The sequence below is a fragment of the Ciconia boyciana genome, chromosome 6 (genome assembly GCF_034638445.1).
Source record: "Ciconia boyciana chromosome 6, ASM3463844v1, whole genome shotgun sequence".
Taxonomy (NCBI): Eukaryota; Metazoa; Chordata; class Aves; order Ciconiiformes; family Ciconiidae; genus Ciconia; species Ciconia boyciana.
The window spans coordinates 29,136,812-29,158,043 of NC_132939.1; the positions used below are offsets into that span (position 1 = coordinate 29,136,812).

Below are 21,232 nucleotides of genomic sequence, written 5' to 3' on the forward strand. Positions count from 1 at the left end.
TCCTGTCACCAACTAAAACCAAAGAGATACAGTTGTCAATTAGGCACTATGTGACCTTTTCTCCAGATTTGATCAATCTTTTTTCTATAATTACAGGAGCTTTTTCCTTCCATTTCTTTGTTACTGTCTTTATCTGCCTTTATGATGATTCAACCTTTCATCATCTTGATTTAGTCTTCCCTCATCTCACTATTAACCATCTCTTCATTAGTGTCTTCTAAAAAAACTTCAGCACAAATAGAAAACAACTTCTTTCATTCCATCAAGTGCATTTATCCTTATCCCAGACCTTAGACATTTCCACTAAGGCACAAATTACAAAAGAATAAGCTATTCTACACCTGTAATACTGGCATGCATGGGTTGTTCCCCCACGCCCCGCAAACTAGCTTAGTACATTAGCCTTTACCTAAGCATCTATTCAATACTCTGCTTAACAGGTTCTGGTCTGCCTCCATTCACCTTCCTTTGATCAAGAAGGATACTTCACAGTAGTGTAACAGTGCTCACATGAAACAACCTTTTTTGTGAACTGTTTTTATCCAGTATTTTTCCAAATATTAACAGTACACTCTTTCAACAGCTTAGTGCTTTGATCACTTGCAGAAATGGCACGCTTTTAGCTAAAAAAAGAAAAAAAAGAAAAAAAGAAAAAAAGAAAAAAGAGCACTCTGATGGCAAAGAAACTATTTAAAACTATTTAAGTAGTAATATACCTGGTCTCTACTGTAATTGTGGAAGACACTTGATTGCTCATTTTTCTAGTTCACACGAGGAATGATGGGGTGGAGTAAGCCTCATGGAGAGGCTTTAATCTCATATAGAGATACTTATACTAGACCTGCTTGAAAAATCTACTTGCTGATCTTGTTTAGTGTAAGGGGTCACCAAGCCACCAGAAGTATCAATCTAGGAAAAAAAAATGAAAGTGGCCCTGGCAACACAGTACCTATACAGGAAATGAACAACACAGAATGACTTGAGTATGGTAAGAATGCAGTGCCATTAAAGCCAGTGCTCTTCTGGGCTTTGACGCTGATACTTTCTCAAAACCTATAAAATGTTTTCCTTTCATGTTATTTCATAGTCCAAATTGAGTAGTCTTATGTTTTAACACAACTAATAAACGTGGTAGTATATAACTAAGACATTTTACTTCATGCAGAATATAATCTGACCCCTCATCACATAAATGCAATGTGATTCCCACTGAAATCATGGACAATTACTCTTCCATATAGAAGAAAGCAATCACTTTGAGAAAAACAAACATGACAATCTTAAAAAGCATGAAATACACATCTGCATGAAATAACAGGACTGAAATTATATTTTATTCCCTCCTGTTGAAAGAAAATAATTTTCCTCTTTGTATTTATATCTGCCATTTTATAATGGCTGAATTAAGCAGCAGTACTTCAGCTGAAGCCAAATCAAACAAACATGGTTTTATAACTTTGTAAACAATGTGTTTTGTGCTCTCTGCCCTGCGTAGATTAGGTTAGTATGATATCATAGCAGTTACACTGACACAGTCAAAATACTGTTAAAAAAATAGGACATCTTATGTTCCTTCATATTCAAGTAGGCAGAGGGGATGTATTTTGATATCTCAGGTCAGGAAAAAAAAATATCTACTGCTACACAACTTTTGCAAGGATTTTCTTATAAACTGAGTCCTTACTTGACTTTAAGCTTGCTTAATTCCAGCTTCTGCTACATGGGTGGGGAGAAGGAAAAACAGAGGAATTGGTAGGTGGCTTATTTGGGTAATAAAACCCACGAGCAAAGTTGAACATTTAGGAGGTGGAATAGCAAAATGGTGTGCTCCCAAGCCTTTCAAATGGAATGCTAACAGAAAAGACAGAAGCACTGAACACTCAGCTTTATGAGGTTCATGGTGTAATGCAAGGTGTCAACAAACCTGCACCATGTCCAATGTTTGCCAAAAAAAGAGGCTTAGGAAGCGATGCTGGGCAAAGAGCCAAAATACAGAATTGCAACCATGCAAGTTCTGTTTTCCCTCACAGCAGCAAAACGAAAATTCAGCTTGTGATTTGTTATTGAACTATTAACTGCTGACCTTAAAACGCACTCGTGCTCATACAGGACTCATGATTTAGGCAGCTATTGATTCAGGCTTCTCACTTTTTCTCTTCACTTTATTGTGGAGAAGACAGTATCACATGTGAAACACTGCTGAGGGAGCCCATGTACACCTAGGACTAATGGCTGAAGGGTCACAGGATCTTGATGTTTTAGCAGTACTGAAATTATACTGCCAAATGCAAATATTTTCCCACGTACTATGTATTCACAGTCAGAAAACTTTATAAGGATTGCCTCTCTGAAACTAACATACATCAATTCTCCTATTTTCTTACTCAGAATTAGATAGTCATAAAAGTTATTACTATTAATCCTTCACTGATAAAGGACAGAGGCATTGTGACACAAGATATTCCTTTTTTCAGATCCATCTGAAAACTCAAACTTTGCTGTCTTCAACAGAGGCCCAGAGAAATAAAAGTATTTCTTTCTAAGCATTGTAAGTATTACCAATATGAAACCAAATTAATAGTTCTCCTACTAATGTCTCTTCAGTGGCACGGTTGCTAATCAAATACTGATTATTTTTTTTCTTCTGAGGCAGACTGACTGTATTTAAATAACAAGTAATGACTTAATTCCTAATTTCTTTCCCATCATATATGCCAGAGAACCTCTTATCATTAATGTCTACCAAACTTTTATACAGGAATAAGATGATAGAGGGAAACAGTAAAAGTCTGTGAAATTACAAGCAACATAAGCAACGTAAAATTAATCACTGTTCTCCCTCTTCCTTCCAATAGAAGGACATATGGGCATCAAATGAAAATAGAAGGAAGCAGTTCAAAACCAGCAAAAGAGGATATTTAAGCCATGCAACCCCTCACCACAGGGCAGCGCAAATGACAAAAATTTACAAAGATTCAAGATGCAACTGAACAATTTCACGGAAGAAGAATCCATTTAGGATTACTGAATATACAAAAGGCATATCTGGCTCAGGAAGCCCTTAAGCTGCAAACTGCTGGACACTGAGAGACTAATTGTGAAGTATCACTATTCTTGTACATTTTCCCTATACCATCTGCTGTTGTACACTGGTGGAAGCATGACACTAGGCTGGACCTTAGGTCTAACTTTGTAGGGCAGCTCTTACATTCTCATATTAATGCATTTACTGGGTATCCTTCAGTATAATAATTTTACATCAGGTTTGCTGCATCCAAATTATAGTATTTTCTCCAAAACATTGTGGCTAAATCTGTATCTTCAGAATTTGTCTCCTGAAGGCTATAGCTCTCCTACCTCCAGTAAGTCAATCATCCGCGTCATCTGGGAGTAGATGAGAACTCTGTGTCCTTGAGATTTTAGCCGTGTCAATAGAAGATCAAGAGCATGAAGTTTTCCACTGTCAGTGATCAGACTCTCTTTGTCTAAAAAGAAATGGAAGAAAAACAGGTAACTAATAAAGCCAGAACAGCTACATACAACAAGTTAACTTCTAAGTGTTCCTAGCACTTCACTGCATTATAATCCCTAAAGTAACAAGTTGAGATGGCAGAAACTGCAACATCCCTTCTGCCTGACACTTAGAATCACACTGCTAACAACTTTTTATTGTTGGGCTGGGTATGTATGAATATACCCCCCCGGCAAAATCTCACCACAGATTGATCTCCTTATGAGTATGGACTCAATCCTTTTTTGCACAGCCATTTCCCTCATCTAAGGATTCATTCTGACCAGATCAACAATCACAACATACCTTGACAGTTGAAGAAATTTTTCTCCACTTCACACATTAAAATGCTGTCCTTTGGAAATTTGCTGCTACCTGCTGCTGAGATTTAGACTTATCCTTCACAGATCTAGTTTCAAGATCAAACCCCTCACCAACATAGAAAGTGAAGAACAGTTCTTTAGGTCACTGTAAAATAACAGTCCCTTCACAGCACTGCCTGAACTTTGCTTTTTCTTCCCTGCCCTCCACTTTTTTTGGGTTGGGTTTTTTTTTCTTTAAGAAACTTTTCCAGATGGCAATCTTTTAAGTCACTTCAGATTTTATACTTCATGTCCTCTCTATTTCAGCACTGCTCATGAAGTATTTTTCAGGAAGGAGATCTTCCTGTTTGTACATTCTGTACATAAACTTCAGTAAACAATACATTACTGTTGAAAGAGGATGAAGAGAAATTTTCTTCCAAAAAAATTATCTGTTGGAAAGGCCACTGGTCATTCTTTATTCTTTGGGATGTCTGAATCTAGGTTTACAGCCAAAACGGAAAGTTGACAACTGCAGATGGTGCACACTAGTACAGAACCCAAATATTTTCGACATGTCTAGCAGGTACCATTTTCTAACATCTAGCAGGTAACACTTCTGCACACTTCTTGTTGCATAGAATGAATTAACTGATGGGCTGAAGAAAATCCAGCTTTCTGTAAGGCAGTTAACTGTCTTGCACAGTATTACGATTTAAAAAAAAGGTATACACAAAAATTAATTCATTCATCTGAGCACCATGCATTTTAATATAGATAAACACAAGTTCATACTAATGGAACAGAGGAGCACAGATCACACAACAGCGCTCTTAAACAGATCTTATGAGCACAGCAGGCAACACAGTCCATGAGTGTCCAAGTGCATGGATGTGGCACAGAGGGCTAAGTTTGATTCTTGCACGTGCAACCAGGAGTTTGCAGAGAAAAGCAGGAATGTAGTTGTTCTTCTATACTTAATTCAAAAGATCATTTTGAAATAACACGCCTAGGTTTAGTATGCCTTTCAGAAACGTTGTAAAAACCATAAAGTGTTCAGGAAAAATCTCCAATCTTCAGTGTGTTAAAAAACATTTCCTGCAGTGAGGGAGTTCAGAAACTTGATCCATTTCAATTTTTCAAAGAGCAATTGGCACTACTACTCAAGGTTCTTCTTTTGGACAAGGGTTTTTAACAACAGAAGAGAACTTTATACTAGCAAAGAAAGGCACAGTATCCAGTGACTTGTTAAAATAGTAAAACAAGGCATGCTTCCCTCTTTTCCTTCCAATAGTGAGGAAAAGCTAGTCAGCAACACTTTTAGCCAGAAACATTGTAGATTCCTCATCACTTTAGTATTTCAATCAAGATCTCTTTCAAAAATATCCTTTAGCTTAAGTATAAATAATGGACTTGATGCTGGAATTAGTGGGATCTACATTAGGACATAAGAAGATGCAGCCAACAGTCCTGCTTTCTGCAATTCAAAAAATTGTGAGTTGTCAATATCGCTTAAAATTATTAGCTATTATATTTGCACTATAAGCCAATGCTGTGAATGCTCTCTCCTTTGTTAAGTTTAGAGCCATGCTCCTGCAACTCCCTAGGTAAGAATCCTAGGCAAGAGAGCTCGGCTCTTTCTTGCTTGTCTGCCTATCTAGATAGTCACTGTTTTTCTCCAATTTGCTCTCCCTTTTGATGGTGATCTTGTTGCTTTGCCAGGAGCAAGTGCCACATCATTGCTTCAATAGTTCGCAACTACGTCAACTAGAATCCGTCAAAACCAGGAATCCGTCAACTAGAGAACCAAGCCAAGGAGATGCTGTAAGGAAAACGCAAGATCGCAGCTCAGGCTGGCATTTGTTCTAAGTGTATAATGACACACTCATCCCTAGAACAGAACTCGGTCTCAATTACATACGAATAGTTAATAGTTTCATGCATTCTGCTAAGGAAAACCAAACTTTGAACTTAGGCAATTAAGTAAAAATGGCAATGACTTATGGTTATTTGGTTGTAAAATACATCTATGTTAAGTCAAAAACTCTGCACAGTAGCAATGTTTAAGCTATACAAAATGTTATTTTTTCCTTAAATCCATACAGCCATGACATTTGCTTTTACTCTAATTGGTCAGCTTGCTATTTCAGATGAATGGAGTGAAGCAACATGAAAAGTCTAGATATACATGACGAACTAACATGATTGTTAACCAAAAGCCATCTGACTGGAAGGAAGCTGAGAGAACAAGCAGGGTATGTTCAAAAGTCAAATCTCGACTGACTCAGATTAACACATTAGCAAGTTTCCAAAAGCAAAATGCTACTGTTTTTCTCACACAGGCATGAATAGGTAGAATTAAGTTTTGGTAACTGGAAATGATGTGTGTCCTTTGCTGCTGGCTCCTTAGGTCTCCATTGTGTAAGTTACTATTTTTAAATAGCAATAAAATGCAAATTACAAGTAAAGAACTTATTTGGAGATGGTCTTACAGTCTGAAAAGTTAGCAACTTGTTAACAGTTCATAATTTATCCAATATCTCAGCATCAGAGCAGACCGCACTGCTGAGAAAGTTGGGTTTTATTAGGAAAGAAAAACAGAACTAACAAAAAAAGATTTATCATCTCTGGAAGAGAAAACCATTTTACTTTATCCTGGCATCTTTAAGCATGCTATCTTGATACCATTGTGTTTTCCAAGATCAAGTATTTTTGCATGCTTAAAGTCTGCCACCTAGTGCTTCAAAGGACAAATTCTGGAAAGCGATAACAGAAAACATACTTCTTGATTCATGCCATCTTCAAAAAACATCACAATTATACAAAAGAGGGGGGGAAAAAAAAGCGTCTTCCACCTCTAGTTTCTCTCACTTCTATTTCTCATTCACTTTTACCTTGGAGGAAGAAAAAGGCGGTTTGCTTCTTTTTTAAATAGGATTTCCAAAATTTGCAATTCTACATTTTCCATTTTCGGTGAAAACTTCCAATGACAACATAATGGGATTTTTATTTTTTTTTAAATTTTTTTTTAAATAGCATTAAAGGAACTTTTTTTAAGCCAGTCAGGAGATAGAAGTCCTGGACTGCACATCAAATAACTCTCCCTAGGACGAATTTTTGGGTTCTTCAGCACTGTATGAAATAAACAAGAAAAGAGAACCAGACCAAAAAGAAAGTAACTGTAAAATCATATTGTATGGCTTTCGGTCTGAAAAAAAAAAGTCCCTGCCTCCAGCCACGCAGGGATATGGACATAAATTATCTACAAGGGCATACAGTGGGATCCTATGGCCTGGGAAAAATAGTTACAAATGATTATGACTCAAAATAACCCCAGTCAGGAGCTCCGGCTGATGACTGTAGCTGGGCTCACCGCTCTCTGGAGAATGAGAAAAAGTGCCTCTGGACATGCAAAAGCAGAGGAAAGAGAGATAAAGTCTGGGTTCCAGTTGACACCCCTGGTTCCCCTCCCGACAGTCTGCACGGCACAATAGGGTCAGTGAGGAGCTAGCTGGCTCTCACAGTAAACAGCCAGTGAGGCCGGTGCTTTTTATCGATGCTGAAAGGACTCAGACACTTCCTGCCATTTAATCCAGGACCATTTTTCTTTCAAAGAACAGGAAAAGCCTCAAGAGATTCCCACAGTGATCGCAGCTGAGCCTGCTGCCAGGGTACTGGGAACGCCGAGTCTGGGAGAGGATAGATCAGGGTTAGGAGAGAGAGGTATCCCCTTTTCTTCTTGTCACCTATTTACCGCAGACCTTCACACTTCCATTCAATGCTTGCTAGACTTCAGCCTTGTAAATGGCTCCTTCAGTACATCAGTCACTTTCTGCAATGCACTGTGCCTGCTCCTGCACGTATAAACACAGCTGTCCTGTTGTGGTATGTGCCCTCTCCTCTTCGAATAACTTTAGGTTTGAATACTACTTTCCACCTAATTAAAACACAGCTGTATGAAACTACTTTTTTTCAAAATCCACTTTTAGCTCCAACACCTCCTAAATTAAGACAGCTTTATGTAACACGCTCATCCCAACCACCTTCTCAACCAAATTCTTTGTTGTGCTTTGACAATAATTTGCCTAACCTTGCACCTATTCACTCACTCTTGTAAGCTTCTTGTACCCCATCTTTACTGCTCTACAAATTTTTGCTGATGACAAAGTCATCAGCTTAAAATGGAAGTCTTTTCAAGAGAATGCAGCCCTCTCTCTATTCTACATTGGCTACTTTTCTTCATTTCACTATCCATGCCTTCTACCTTAATTTATTCCTTCACTATTTCCCTCCTTTCTGCTACAGCAATTCATTTTCTGTTTCCAAATAATTTATAAACAATTCAATGAATTCCCAAAGAAACTATAAAAATCATCAACTATCACTGAACATTAATCTAGTGCAAGCTGCTCATGAAAAATGGTTTCTCCATTACATAGGTACAAACGTGCATGTGCTTCAAATGACTCCAAGTACTTATGAGGTACCTTCTTAAACCGGACTGTAGCAAGCAAAAGGCCATTTTCCTTTTACTGTACTAACTTCCCCTGCCAAACATCCTTGACCCAAGAGGGTCTGGGAATAACTTAGCATCTGGCAGTGTAAGCTGTTTTTCCTCTTGGCTATCTCTCAGATCTCTAGTACTTTCTGCAGAACTCTGTTCACTGATCAGGACCATCTTCCGACAGCTAGAGTGTGTTTGGCCCATGAAAGTCACTGCAGTATTGGCAATCAAATTCTAGCAAATCTTTGATTACTTTAGTCTAATTCTAGGAAAAAATTAAGTGCATTTACTTTACTAGTACACTGGTACCTTTTTCCCACTTTACCAGGAAATACGAGTAAGTCTTCTTTATTCCAGTTGAAACTCAGTAAATCCCTCATGCCTTGTTTTCCAGGCCAATTTCCTCTGAACTTGGTCCCCAAACCCATCCTTCTCATGGTAGACTGCTACAAGTAATGTTTAACCTTTCACTAGGAAGACCAACAAAAGATCTCTTAGGTCAATACAAAGGTCTTCCAACACACTAGGAGGCAAGGTATGACTGTTACTTTTCCTGCACTCTTCCTATCTCCAACCTCAAAACAGTATTTGGTTGTGAGAGTAGACTGTGCTTTAGAGTAAGCAAATCTATCTCTTTACAGTCATTTGGAGGGCTGACATGTTAAGAGAGGTTTGTAAGCATTAGAAATGTCTGTATTAGACTTGTTCAGTATCCATCAACAGCTTTACTCCAGACAGAGGATGTGAAATCACAGTGTATTTTAAGATTCCAGGGTTAACTTTCACTCAGGAGGAAAAACACACACACAACCACCCCCAACCCCTCAAAAAGCCCATAACCAAGCATAATTATCACTGAAGAGCAGATATCCTTATTTATCTCATCTCTGTTCTATGACAACCTCCAAACCTACCTGGTATCCTGATAAAAGACCAGCCGTTCTGAGGCCTGATCCCTAACAGCCCTCCTGGATACTCTGGGAAGAACTGGGAGCATTGCTTCAGCCAGTCAGCTGCTAGCTCAGGGGCTCCATTGAGTACACACTGCTTTGCTTCAAGACTTCCTCCTTCCTTTAGTGCCCTGCGCTCATATTCTGCACTTCGGTCATTGCAGTAGAACTCCAGTGGCACAGCTGTTACCTACAAGTAAAATAATAATCAATATTCTTGTTCAGATTTCCCCTCATCCCCAAATCCCCAGTTTAGGTACCTTCCCACAGGACCAAATTTTAAAAGTCAAATCATTACTGGCATGTACAAATGGAAAACAATCTTAGGCTGAGCTTAAAATAAGCAAAGATGCAACATCTCCCCACACCACAAAAACAATCCTATGAACAACCAGGCACGGACTTTTGATAAACAATGCCTTGTGCCAATTGCTACGCAAATGATAGCAAAGCTGAGGGTAAAAGAATAATATCCTTGGCTGCACCTCTCATTTTGCCTAGATTTCTTTTTTTTTTATTTTTATTTTTGCCCTTCACAATCAAGTATTTACCTAGCAGAGGTGAGATTTACATATTGTCCTTAACAGAAATTAATGTGATAATTTAAAATTAGGAATACATAAACTAGATAAGGAAAAATACATAAAATACATAAATTACATAGATTAGATACATAAATTAGAAAGGAAAAAAATGAACAGGAAAACAGCCCCATTTTGGAACGGCACATTTCTTGGGCTTGACAGCTGATTTGAACAGAAGTGGGGCACAGAAACAGTGCAAGTGAGCACAGGATGATCATCTTTTTTTCCTGGCCATTCTATGAATCCCTTGCCCTATTACCTGCTTCAGTACATACAACACAGCTGGACAGACCAGTGTTGCAAACACAGGAACTCTGATTTCATGCCATGTGAGCTATTCTGGAATAGCTCCATCACTTCAATCCCCCCTGCTCTGCCCCGTCCACCCAAATCTGGACAGAGAGTGGAAGGTCCATGTTAGCCAAACAGCTGTATGCCCAGTGGCTGTAAGGTCCTCGAGTAAAGAGTTCATTCCAGCAGACAAGGCTGTTCTTGTATGAACAATCTATAGCTTTCTCTTATCTCTCCCTTACCAGGGTAAGGGACAACTTCAAGATACTGAAGTAATAAAACCCAAAAGCATGAACTGACCCGTGGTGCATACCAGGACAGCCTACTCTGCTGGGTTTTTCTTTAGATACTTCACCAAAAGTTAAACCACATGATCCAAAGCAAATAAAACAATTGCAACACTTTCACGCAAATATAAACACACAACAATTCACTATCTAGCACAAGAACCTTTCCAATCAAATGCATATTGCCAACTTCTTCCTATCTTTTCTGAATATAAGTCTGTTTTGGGCCAACATTCTGGGGTGTTTCCAAAAGCTATTTATAACCGAGTTTACAAAAGAAAGCTAGTAGAAACTTTCACATACTATCTAGAGACTTAATAACATGTTGTAAACTCACTTAAAAATGAAACTAAGATTTAGTATCAGACAACTAACCTTACAGTATGGGCTTATAACACAGAAAAGTTACAAATTTGCAATGCTTTGTAGGTTTCTTCACCAATATAGGAAGCAAATATATAATTACTCTAGAAGTCATTGTTGCTTTTATTTCAGAAGTACAATTAAAAAAAAGTCATCCGTGTAAATTCATGTAAAACATTAAAAACATTGTCATTAATCCTAACACTGTGCAAGATGTCATTACCTATGGGACTATTAAAAGCAATGTAACAAAGAAAAATGAACACAGAGGAAATCAAACTTGTGAAAGTTTTCACATTTAAAAAAAGAAGGCAGAACTGTGTAGGAAGAAACAGTATGGGAGTCTGTAGGGTTTGATGGTGAACAGTAAGCAGCGGAGTTTCTGGAGAATTGAGTAGGGGTGGGAATTAGTGTGATAACGGGACAATCGAAACATTACACACAGTAAAAGAACTATCTTTGTATTGCAGATGAAGAGCTTTTATGTATTTGAAGGGGTTTTAATTTTTTGTTCCAGCTTACTCTAGCATGACATAATTAACTGCTAGATATCGAGAATAATATATATAACATTATATCATGCAAATGAAAATATTTTAATGGCTTAACTAAATGATAAGCAATAAAATAGTTTAAATATCAACAGTTTTAAATATTGTACTTTAGAATTGTAAGGTGAAGGGCGCAATCCATACCTCAGGACAGACTGCCTGATATCTTAGATGCTGGCTGCTCCTCTCTGAACATTTACCAGCTAACTCAAAGTAAAAGGTATTAAGCAAGATCTTCTGGGTGGAAGCCTGTGGTCCACTCCTGTTTTACAGGAGCTCTTCTTATAGGAATAAATTCATCTCACAAACAGAGACTTCTCTTTGCAAGGGCCAAACAATTGCTTAAACAGATTCATGAGCACAATTATAGTACATATCTAAATAAAACCAAAAAAGCATACAAAATCTCAGCAATAATGGTAAAGCCATTGTTTTGCAGGATGCCAAGAGCTATTTTTAAACCAGACTGGCTTACAGGTCTATACACATAGCCACATGAAACACTGCAAAGTGAAAGGGACTGCGTTAAGACTTTGTACACATTTCCAGTACTGAAAAGATACTGTTAAGAGTTGATGCTATATTGTACTGCCATCTGCAGTCAAAGCATAGGACTGACTTCTGTGGGAGAGGGCAAAACCTCTCAATTCAAAATGCAAGCAAGTCTTGTTGCCTGAACACTGATGCACACTGCAAATGATGGTACAGACTGAGGTTGTTTAAGGGACACTATTAACCATCACATTTCAGTTCCTATTTCTACACACTGGATAGACTGGAACAAATACTCTTTCAAGCACAGACAACTTGTCATATTTATTTCCAGGACACCTAGGACAGGCAGCCACTACACACAAAACAGAGCAGACTAATTTCTGGACACAGAAACATGGCTTATCTACTGAAATTAATATGGAGATTCATACACTAGGATTTTTAAAAGAAAAACAAAGTCACATCATAAAATTCCACAAGCTACATTTCAGTAATACCTCACCTAAAGGAAGAGCTAGTAGGAGACAATCTTGAGATGAAGTCTGTGTGCGCCTCAGTGCAATTCCTACATTAACAAGAACTAATCTTCCCATGTAGCCTGTGTAACACTGACTGACATCTGAGGACATAAGACTTTCTTTACTGTCAGCTCTGCACTTTTTAAAATGCATATACACACTTCTAGGGTAGAGCTCTACATCTTTTACATGGCCTTACAAGAAAAACCAACACATTTCTGAGACAGATCAAAAGAATCTTCCATTCAAGCTTGTTCATGCTCCTCCTCTCTTTTTGTCATAGTGTAGTTTTTTAAGGTTTTTTTTTTTTCCAGGTTTGTTTTTGTGGTTTTACTTGTAACAAAAGGTAGGATACTCCTTAGCATTAAATCCTCCTATGTCAACACATTATTGTCAAACTGATTGAATGTAACAGTCATAGTTCAGAAATACATAAAAAAAAAAATAGTGATAGGGATATATGAATGCATTGCCACATTAAATTCAATAACTTAGTTTAGGTAGGGTAATTGTTAAATTTCTTCCTGCATTTATCTCCATGCAAAGTTAACCTTTCAGGCATTGTGAGATGCCCAAAACCACTTCTCACCACAATCCCTCTGACACACTGGGATCTATTGAAACTAAACCGAACAATATTACTCTAAACTGAATTAATCAGCTTCTTAATGAGAGCACAAGATTCGTCCTCCAAGCTACTTTTTTTGTGATTGAGACCTATCTATACTCAGGAAAATTGCCTGCGTAGAAAGAAAACTACGACACTAACCCCCACTCATCAACCCATAGCTGCTACATAAACTGCATAGCTGCTCCTATTTCTATCATTCACTCCATTAACTTCCCAAAATTCATCACAGGTCAAACAACAACAGAAGGCTATCGTTTCTGAGAACATATGTGCTCTTTCTGCTGTTTCAGGTCTTCTACACTCCTGCCAAAAGTTTCTAACAAGCGTAAAATTAAGTCTTTGTATTCCTAGAAACAAAAAGCTATGCCTCCACTTAATCATTTTTATACACCAGCCAAGTCAAAACAAGTAACTTTTATTCACTAGAATAAATGTCAGATACGATCTCTCCTTGCCTTTCCCTTCCCCTTCATATGTAGCCTTCTAAGCTCCTCTCCTCCCTTCCTGATGTAGGGGAAGTATTCAACATATTCTTCATCCGTAATGCAAATTTAGGTACAAAGAGTGACAAATCACAGGAATCTGAAGGAGAAGTGGTTTTCACAATTTACTCTCAGAATAAGTGCTTGTTCTTGAACCAGGTAATATGTTGTGACTGGGAGGGGATATGTGACTTTGAGAAGTTCAGTTGGATTCCTGGCCCCTAGAGCTGCAGGCACAGATGAATTCAGCTCAAGCAGCAGCATGTAGGTAATAAGCACAGAGTCCTACTTGCCATCCACCCTTCTCCAGATGCAAATCTATAATTGCACATGCGGCCCCATTTGATTAAGCCTACAGCAATAACATTAACAGTGACTAAAGAATATAACATCTGGATAGTCTGGTAATAAAAGTACATTTTGTCCAGCTTTGACAAGATCCAACAACACGGAATACAACAGCCACAGACTTATGAAGGTCTCTTGTGTCAGCCCAGGAAACTTCAGCTAAAGTAATTTCAAACTTCAGTTAATAGATAATGGACAATCCCAAGCAGTACGACTTAATATCCAAAAGATTTAGAAAATGCCAACTCGAGTAATCCTTATAGATTGCAATTTGGTGTTTCCTTTTTGAAGCATAAGCTGAGGCAATGAGAGAAAATGAACATCCTTTTCAAAAAAGCATTGCTCCTCAGCCCTCTTTTGTCAGAGAGTTGACCAAACAATCACCCCATTCTGTTCATATCATACCTACATCTCCCCCTTAGATTACTGGGGAATAATCTACTTGACAACCTCCTCTATAATTTCACTGCTTTTGGTATTAGGAGAGAAAGTGAAATCTACATATCTGAGAACAACTCCTGTTGGGTGCATCTTACCACTGCCCTTTTCCTTTCAGTACACATTACAGTCACTTCCCCTATGAAAAAACCCACTAATGAATACAGTAGCAAAAGGATATCCTCATAACAGTTTTACCCAACCAAAAGAAAGTAATAAATCATCCTGTTCCTAAAACACAATTCTAACAAGATTTAGAACACAATAGAAAATAAATAATTTACAACTTAACTTGGACTTACCCGTGGACTGGCTATGCACAGGAAGGACGGCAGCTCAGTCACCTGGCAGCACCGTACACATGAGGTAGCTGATCTCCTTCGGTGTATGACATGATCTGAATAGCCAGTAACTGCTTTACAGTGGCTACTGAACACAAGGTTCTGAAAACACAATTAAAATTAAAAAGTTACTATGTCTATAAAGAAAAACTCCTCTTAAATCTTGTCACCACCCATGAGAAAGACAAAGGACATTCACCAAATATTTCTCTTTGAAAAAGGAAACTCTACACATCTGCTGCAGTGACAATGTACAGGATCTCTGTGTAATTATCAGAACATTCAAATCCTGAAATGGTTGAAATCAGAATAGCTCATATCAATACCTGCCTTTATGCCTAGTTGGAACCAGAAACAAATTTTTCCTTCTTTGAACCTTTTGGCCTTAGCTTTTATAATGAAGGAAGTACGGGAATATTCTAATAGGTCAGACCCTCAAGCTGTTTTGTAGCTACTCCTTTATGTATTCTGAAGCATAGGTAAAATGAAATTTGGCAGAGAAAAAACTTAAGACTCTAAATGAGACCGAACTTGTATCTTTGGACTTTCATCTTTTCCAGCCTTTTCTTCCTTTCCTGTGCAAAATGGCTCTAAATTTTATCCTGAAGACTTTCAAGGTGCTAGCATGGTTACTCACACACTTACACCCATGTCTAAAACCTGGAATTTGCCACAAGTGTATCAATGTCCTTTTGATACAGAAAAATATACTGACTCAAAAGTGGGGGCACTGAGATGACACTGCAGTTTAAAGAAAGGAGAGCTCTTTGAAGATGGTCAACTCTATGCAGAAAAATAACAGAAAACTAACTTTTCTTTGCTTGCATCAGTTGTTATATTTCCTTTTTTATTGTAAATATCTGCATCAAACCATGAAATAAACTGCTTATAGACTAAGCCATTTTTGCTACTTAGTTTTTATTCTGACTCTTCTATATTCATAGCAACCAACTGTTATATATTGTCATGTATAATTGTTTCCTATAGTATGCAGAGCATTATTCTGTATACTACAGGAAACAAGAAACAAAAAAAGAAACATTAAGAGGTATACCTCTCACTGCCATAGGATCACAGGATGTGCCCTCCTGACAATTCTAGCAGTTCACTTAAGTAAAACGTAAACAGCATCTAAAGCTTTGGCATTGTTCTGCCCCAGTTTCTAATGCACCAAAATTAATTGCATGCTACTTTTATTTTACATAGCCTCCCAATTTTCTAAAATCTCAGTGTTTAAAGTTCTAAACATCAGGGTACATGATTGAAGCAGACACCTTGTATATCATGGCATACACTGGATATACACATTCCTATATATGTCAAAAAATGCTAGAAAACATCCACAGCAGTAGTCTATTATGGATCACGCATCCTGGGCCCTTTCTGTTTCCAGATGTAGATGCACTGGGCAAGATGCAGATGGCTAGCACGTATTATTTGGAACCTGCTGACAAGGGGGAAAAATAGTCTTACTGTACATACGTGCTAGCACCACCTAAGAAATACAATCAGTCAATGCTAGCATGCAAGTGGGTCTTTCAGCTGCTACCAGTGTGACTTGTGGTCTGGAGCTAGCATAAAGAAAGTTCATACTCTCTGACTGAACATCTGCTCCTCTACATAAAAGGTGAGAGCAGAAAGAGCTGACAAAAGCCTTTCATTGACACTCAGCAGGGCTAGAAAGCACAGGTCAAAGCTTGGGCCACAGTGGATAATGTGAAGTGATCCCAAAAACAGGCTCTTACTCAGCTGGCAATTCTTGATCAGTAATGCTAGCTTAAGCAACAACCGCTTCACATGTTCACTCCTGTCCCCGCAGAGCCCCTTCTTGTTGGCCTAGCTGTCTGTACTCATTAAAATGCTGATCAAGATGAAAACAAACCCTCCACTCCAACTTGGTTTTGTGATCTGTTTCACCACCTGGTAAAACAGGCCGTGTGCTGAAACAGCAGTGTGGGCAGTGCAAGGCTGGGAGTACATACGTGTCTGTGGACAACAGATGTGAACGCTGGCTTACTCATCTGAGGACCAGAAACGGTGGCAACAAAGCACCAGCACTGCTGCTGAAAAGGGGGAGTCCCTTCCCACGACACAGTTGTGGCTCTTCTTGTGCTAGTTTTATCACCCATCACACCCCTCCACAAGCATGTTTAGCTACACATCTCATCAGAGAGCAAATTCAACAGATATGAAAATAGAAAGTTTTCTGCAGTCAGCTCATGCAGGGATGAGACAGTGCAAGCCCACATCAGTGGAGGCAGGATTCAGCAGCTGGGAGTAATGAAAGGACAGCAAGGGTCAGAGAGGAAGAGTGACTTCTCTCAGCAACAGCAGGCTACTAGACGGACTCAAAACAACTGCTTTAGCTCAAAGCCCCTGTCTTCCCCGCCCCTGGCCCAGACACTGGGGGTACAGATGATTTTACAATGAGGAATGAGCATTGCATGCAGTCACAAGAGGTTTCCAGTAAGTCTTATGACAGCAAGCATTGGCATACTGATTGCAGCCTGGTCGTCAGAGGGGTTCATTAACTTTATTTCCTGGAAAGTGAGAGTACAAGAAGTGGACAGCAAGGAAGCTAACAAACTGTAATTCCAAACCTATGCAAGTTTGTTACTTAATTCTCTTTTGGAAGCCAATATCGAAGAGCTATCGAAGATGGCTTTAGCCCAATTAGAAGCAGCCAGGAAGAAACATAAAGGAAAACTTCCAAGAAGGTATCCAAAATAAGAGAAAAATATTATTTTTGTATACACACAGTATTGGAAGTAGGTCTTGTACACGGACATTAATCTGGTTATCAGCACCATGCTTCCTGTATGCAAGTTTTGAGCAGGTCACATAAGAAACATCCCCCTCTGAATTCCCTGACATACGCAGACATTAAGTATTCATGAACAGAGCAGACACCAGATATAACAAGGACAGTGGAAACCAGCTTCCCCAGTCACATACGTGGAAAAGACTGGGTAAGGTTACAGAACCGAACACAGCCACAGCTCTGAAATGGACCATATACCCTAGTACAACAAAGCCAAGAGCCGAAGAGGAGGACTGGTAAAAAATAAGAATGTACACATCTACTGCAACCATGCAATCCAAAGTAAGTGTTGAAAGAGGCTTTCCTATATTGCAAACAGAGCTGCACATAAATATGGGTGATTGCTACCAGCATCTTAAGCTCATTAACACTCCTAATTTTTTTATAGAAAGAAAATTAGGAAAGCAAAGGACAGAAGGGTTCATCTCAACAGAGCAGATTTTATATTAATTCAAATCAATGTATACAAATTAATACATATGTTGTGGAGGTGCGGAGTAAGGGGAATGAACAGACCTCACGCTGCAAGGGATTTCTGTGTTTACATGAAGAAACTAATACTATCTTTAGACAGATGTTACCTCAATTTCAGAAAGATCCGCTAAAAATAAATGTGTTTTTTTGTCTACTGACTTATTTTCATAGTTTGTGTCTTATATCGGAAATGCTGATCTGAGCAGTTAAGAAAAGCCTTTCCAGATTTATACCATTTCCTTTTTCCTCTGTTTCTCCCCCTCCTCACTCCCTACGTGTTACTATCTTATGAAGCCCTAGAGGAAGCCTCGGGGAATTTTACATTGAAAGTTTCTCGAATTTGGGCTAAGACAAAAAAAGTGAGTTCATTTTCCCTAATGATGATGTGTGTTGCTAAAAGACAGGCCTATAAAGGGCAGTTTGTTTTTCATCTCTCCCTGTGGTTTTGAGCTTTTTTTTTTTTAAGACGTTCTATATGTAAGCTGTGCAAACAAAATTCTGCAAACATAGCTTATTTTAAAGTGACTTTAGGTGGTAATTCATCTAACATGCAGGTTAGAATGAAACAGTTCTAAAGAATCTGTCATAACCGTAGGGCTAAACTTCCTTGAGATTTACTGGGGTTATCACAAATGTGCTGTATTGCAAACACTGATGAACTTTGCTTCTCAGCTTGCTGTTTTCTATGTAAAAGGTACTAGTTACACCAGTCACTGGTTACACACAATCACAGCACTTGGACCCCCGGAGACACAAGTAATGACTTCCTCAAAGAACAAAAATTATTTGGAGAAAGCAAATTATATGTTTAAGTCTTGCCAGGTTGTGGTACAGGTGGGTCTGTAGCCTATCCAAATGCTTTACATTTCATTGTTAATATTAAAACCTACATGTGCATAATCCACATCTCATTTAATATCTATAATGATAACTCACCTTCTGTTCTTTAAGAAAATATAATGACTTTCATTTTAATATTTATACACACTAACCCAAAGGCTATGTAAAAATCTAGATTGTCTTTCTACATATGTAAAAATGAATGCTACCTTCTGTCAGCGCATACAACTTCTGATACCATCCTTCTACTCCTTTACTGTTAGGCTGCATCATTTATGACACCACCCGTTTTTCTTAACCATACCAAGGAGAGTACAGAGCTACAGTATAGTTTCAGAGATAAGCATTACACACAGTATACAAATAGATGAATGTAATCTTAAAAAAAACTAACTGAAAGAAAATCCATACAGCGTAGACATTTTAGCAAGCTAGGCATGGGGAACACAGAATATTTAAACACCAGCACAGCTAGAGTTAACTGGCATACACACTCAGTTGGCTTGCTCTTTGTTTGATAACTAGGAGGACTCATTTTGTTGGCTTTGCTGTTAACGCTGCAAAACATGACACCAAGCCCAAGGTTGGTTTCCTACTGCTTATGCGTCTTCAATTTCAACTTCCTCTACATGCTATTCAATTGAATTCTGGCTATCTCCTTTCCCCTTCCACACTCTTGAAGAGAAGCAATATTCCCTAGGGAAATTTGGCACGATCTCACTGTTTCAGAAAAGATTTTTGTACTGCATATCTGCTAACTGCCCTAAGATGCTTTCCTGACTCCGTGCTAGCACTTTTGTAAACTTATTTCCCAGTGAAACAAATCAATGGAGCTATAACCTAACTCAGGAAATCAGCAGCAATTTAGTCGTAAAAAGACAAAACCTTCACACACATCCCAGGCAAAAGATTAGAGAAAATGACCTTGCATTACACAGTAAGATGAACACATTAAGAGTCTACTAGACAGCAGCAGAAGCAAATTTCAGAGTAGAAAGACACCATTGATAACGCTTGTCCACCAACTCTGAAACACTGCTAGGCTGAAGTCTCTGCTTTCCCCAGTTGCTGCAACATTGTATTGAATTTGAGAAGAAAAGAGTTGGTTTCAGTCAGAAAACAAGCATCTTACATGTAGAAAAAATTACAAAACTCTTAAGCTTACATGTAGAATCTATCCCTGACAAATCATGAGTCTAGTTCTGTTGCTCCAGTAAAATTTTTAAGACTCCTAATGCAACTGATTTATTCTTTATAGCAAGTTTTGAAATGTATCACCACATGGGAGGAAGATAGCAGTCAAACTATTTTTCTATTCAGCGCTCTGAACTTCATTAACTATATCAAATAAAGCAGATAATAAAAGACATCCTGTTTCCAAGTTCGTTTTCCTCTGTTTTATAAGGATAGAAAGCTTTTCATAACTTCTCACTCATAAGGATTTGCTACCGTCTCTACATGACAGAAATTTTGCTTACCTGCAGCAAAGTGCAGCTGTGCAAGTTAGGGAAAGACAGCGGGAAATTTACATCAAGCAAGAAATCCCTGCTCCTCAGACAACGTGACCCCTGCTGTTTCTCCCCTTCCGTCTCCATCCAGGATCGCATGTGATGGAGCCTGTAGGATGCTTTCAGAGACAGGAAAAGAGCTAACCATCTGAAACAAAACACAGTAGATACATTTATTCACTGCTTTGTGAAAGAAAGGCTTGAGTATATTTACAACATAACTCTATTTGACACAAATGTTTTTTCAGGATTTCAGGCTTACAGTGTCCTAACTTAAAGGAAATAATTTTTGCTAGACATCTTCCAATTATATTACTCTTATTTTCATTCTTTTCTAAGGTGGCTTAACTGAATCTAAATTATTAAATCAGAATACATTTTGAAGCACTCCATTTAAAAGGGTCAAGTCCAAGTTAGCCACTACTACTTAAAATTGCACTCTGACTTCCCTGTAAATTGCTCCATATATAAATTATTCATAACAACCTTCATAACGAATGCAGAATTTATCATAAAGATCATTCAGATAGATCAAGAGAAATTTCTATTATGTTACTGAAACACAGACAAGAAACAGTAGTCCAAAATAACCACAACAACAAAAGAATATTACACTTACAAAGCCCTGAGCAAAGCACCTTTATTTATTAATAAAGACTTGCTTTTATCTCCAATTTCCTACAGTCACTATCTAACTTCAGTCAGAGTACTGTCCATTGCAGAGTACACTATAACTTAAACAGACCACCTCCCTTTCCAAGATAATATAGTTCATGGTGCTAAAAAATCCATTATCCTAAGCCTGTGCCTTGGAATTCCATTCCATATTAAAAACAGGACACGTGGAAACTAGACGATATGACTCGGAGCTGAAGAACAACTATGACAGCACAAGCTTATTCCACCTGTGTTAAAACATACGCTCAAGCGCAATTGGTAAGGATTGCGATAAACTGGCCTTCAAAAGTCTGGATTTTGTGCTTGATAATGCCA

The 21,232-nt window shown here is 38.3% G+C and overlaps 1 protein-coding gene across 2 annotated transcripts in view; it reads right to left on the reverse strand.

The window, feature by feature from the left end:
* Positions 1–21,232, reverse strand: part of INO80 (INO80 complex ATPase subunit) — a 68,550-nt gene that overhangs the window by 14,459 nt on the left and 32,859 nt on the right. For both annotated transcript variants that reach the window (XM_072864140.1, XM_072864141.1), the window contains exons 24-27: positions 20,210–20,387; positions 14,558–14,698; positions 9,232–9,457; positions 3,358–3,485 (exon numbers count right to left, since the gene is read on the reverse strand). In XM_072864140.1, the coding sequence (XP_072720241.1) occupies positions 3,358–3,485; positions 9,232–9,457; positions 14,558–14,698; positions 20,210–20,387 (673 nt within the window). The remainder of the gene's footprint in view (positions 1–3,357; positions 3,486–9,231; positions 9,458–14,557; positions 14,699–20,209; positions 20,388–21,232) is intronic.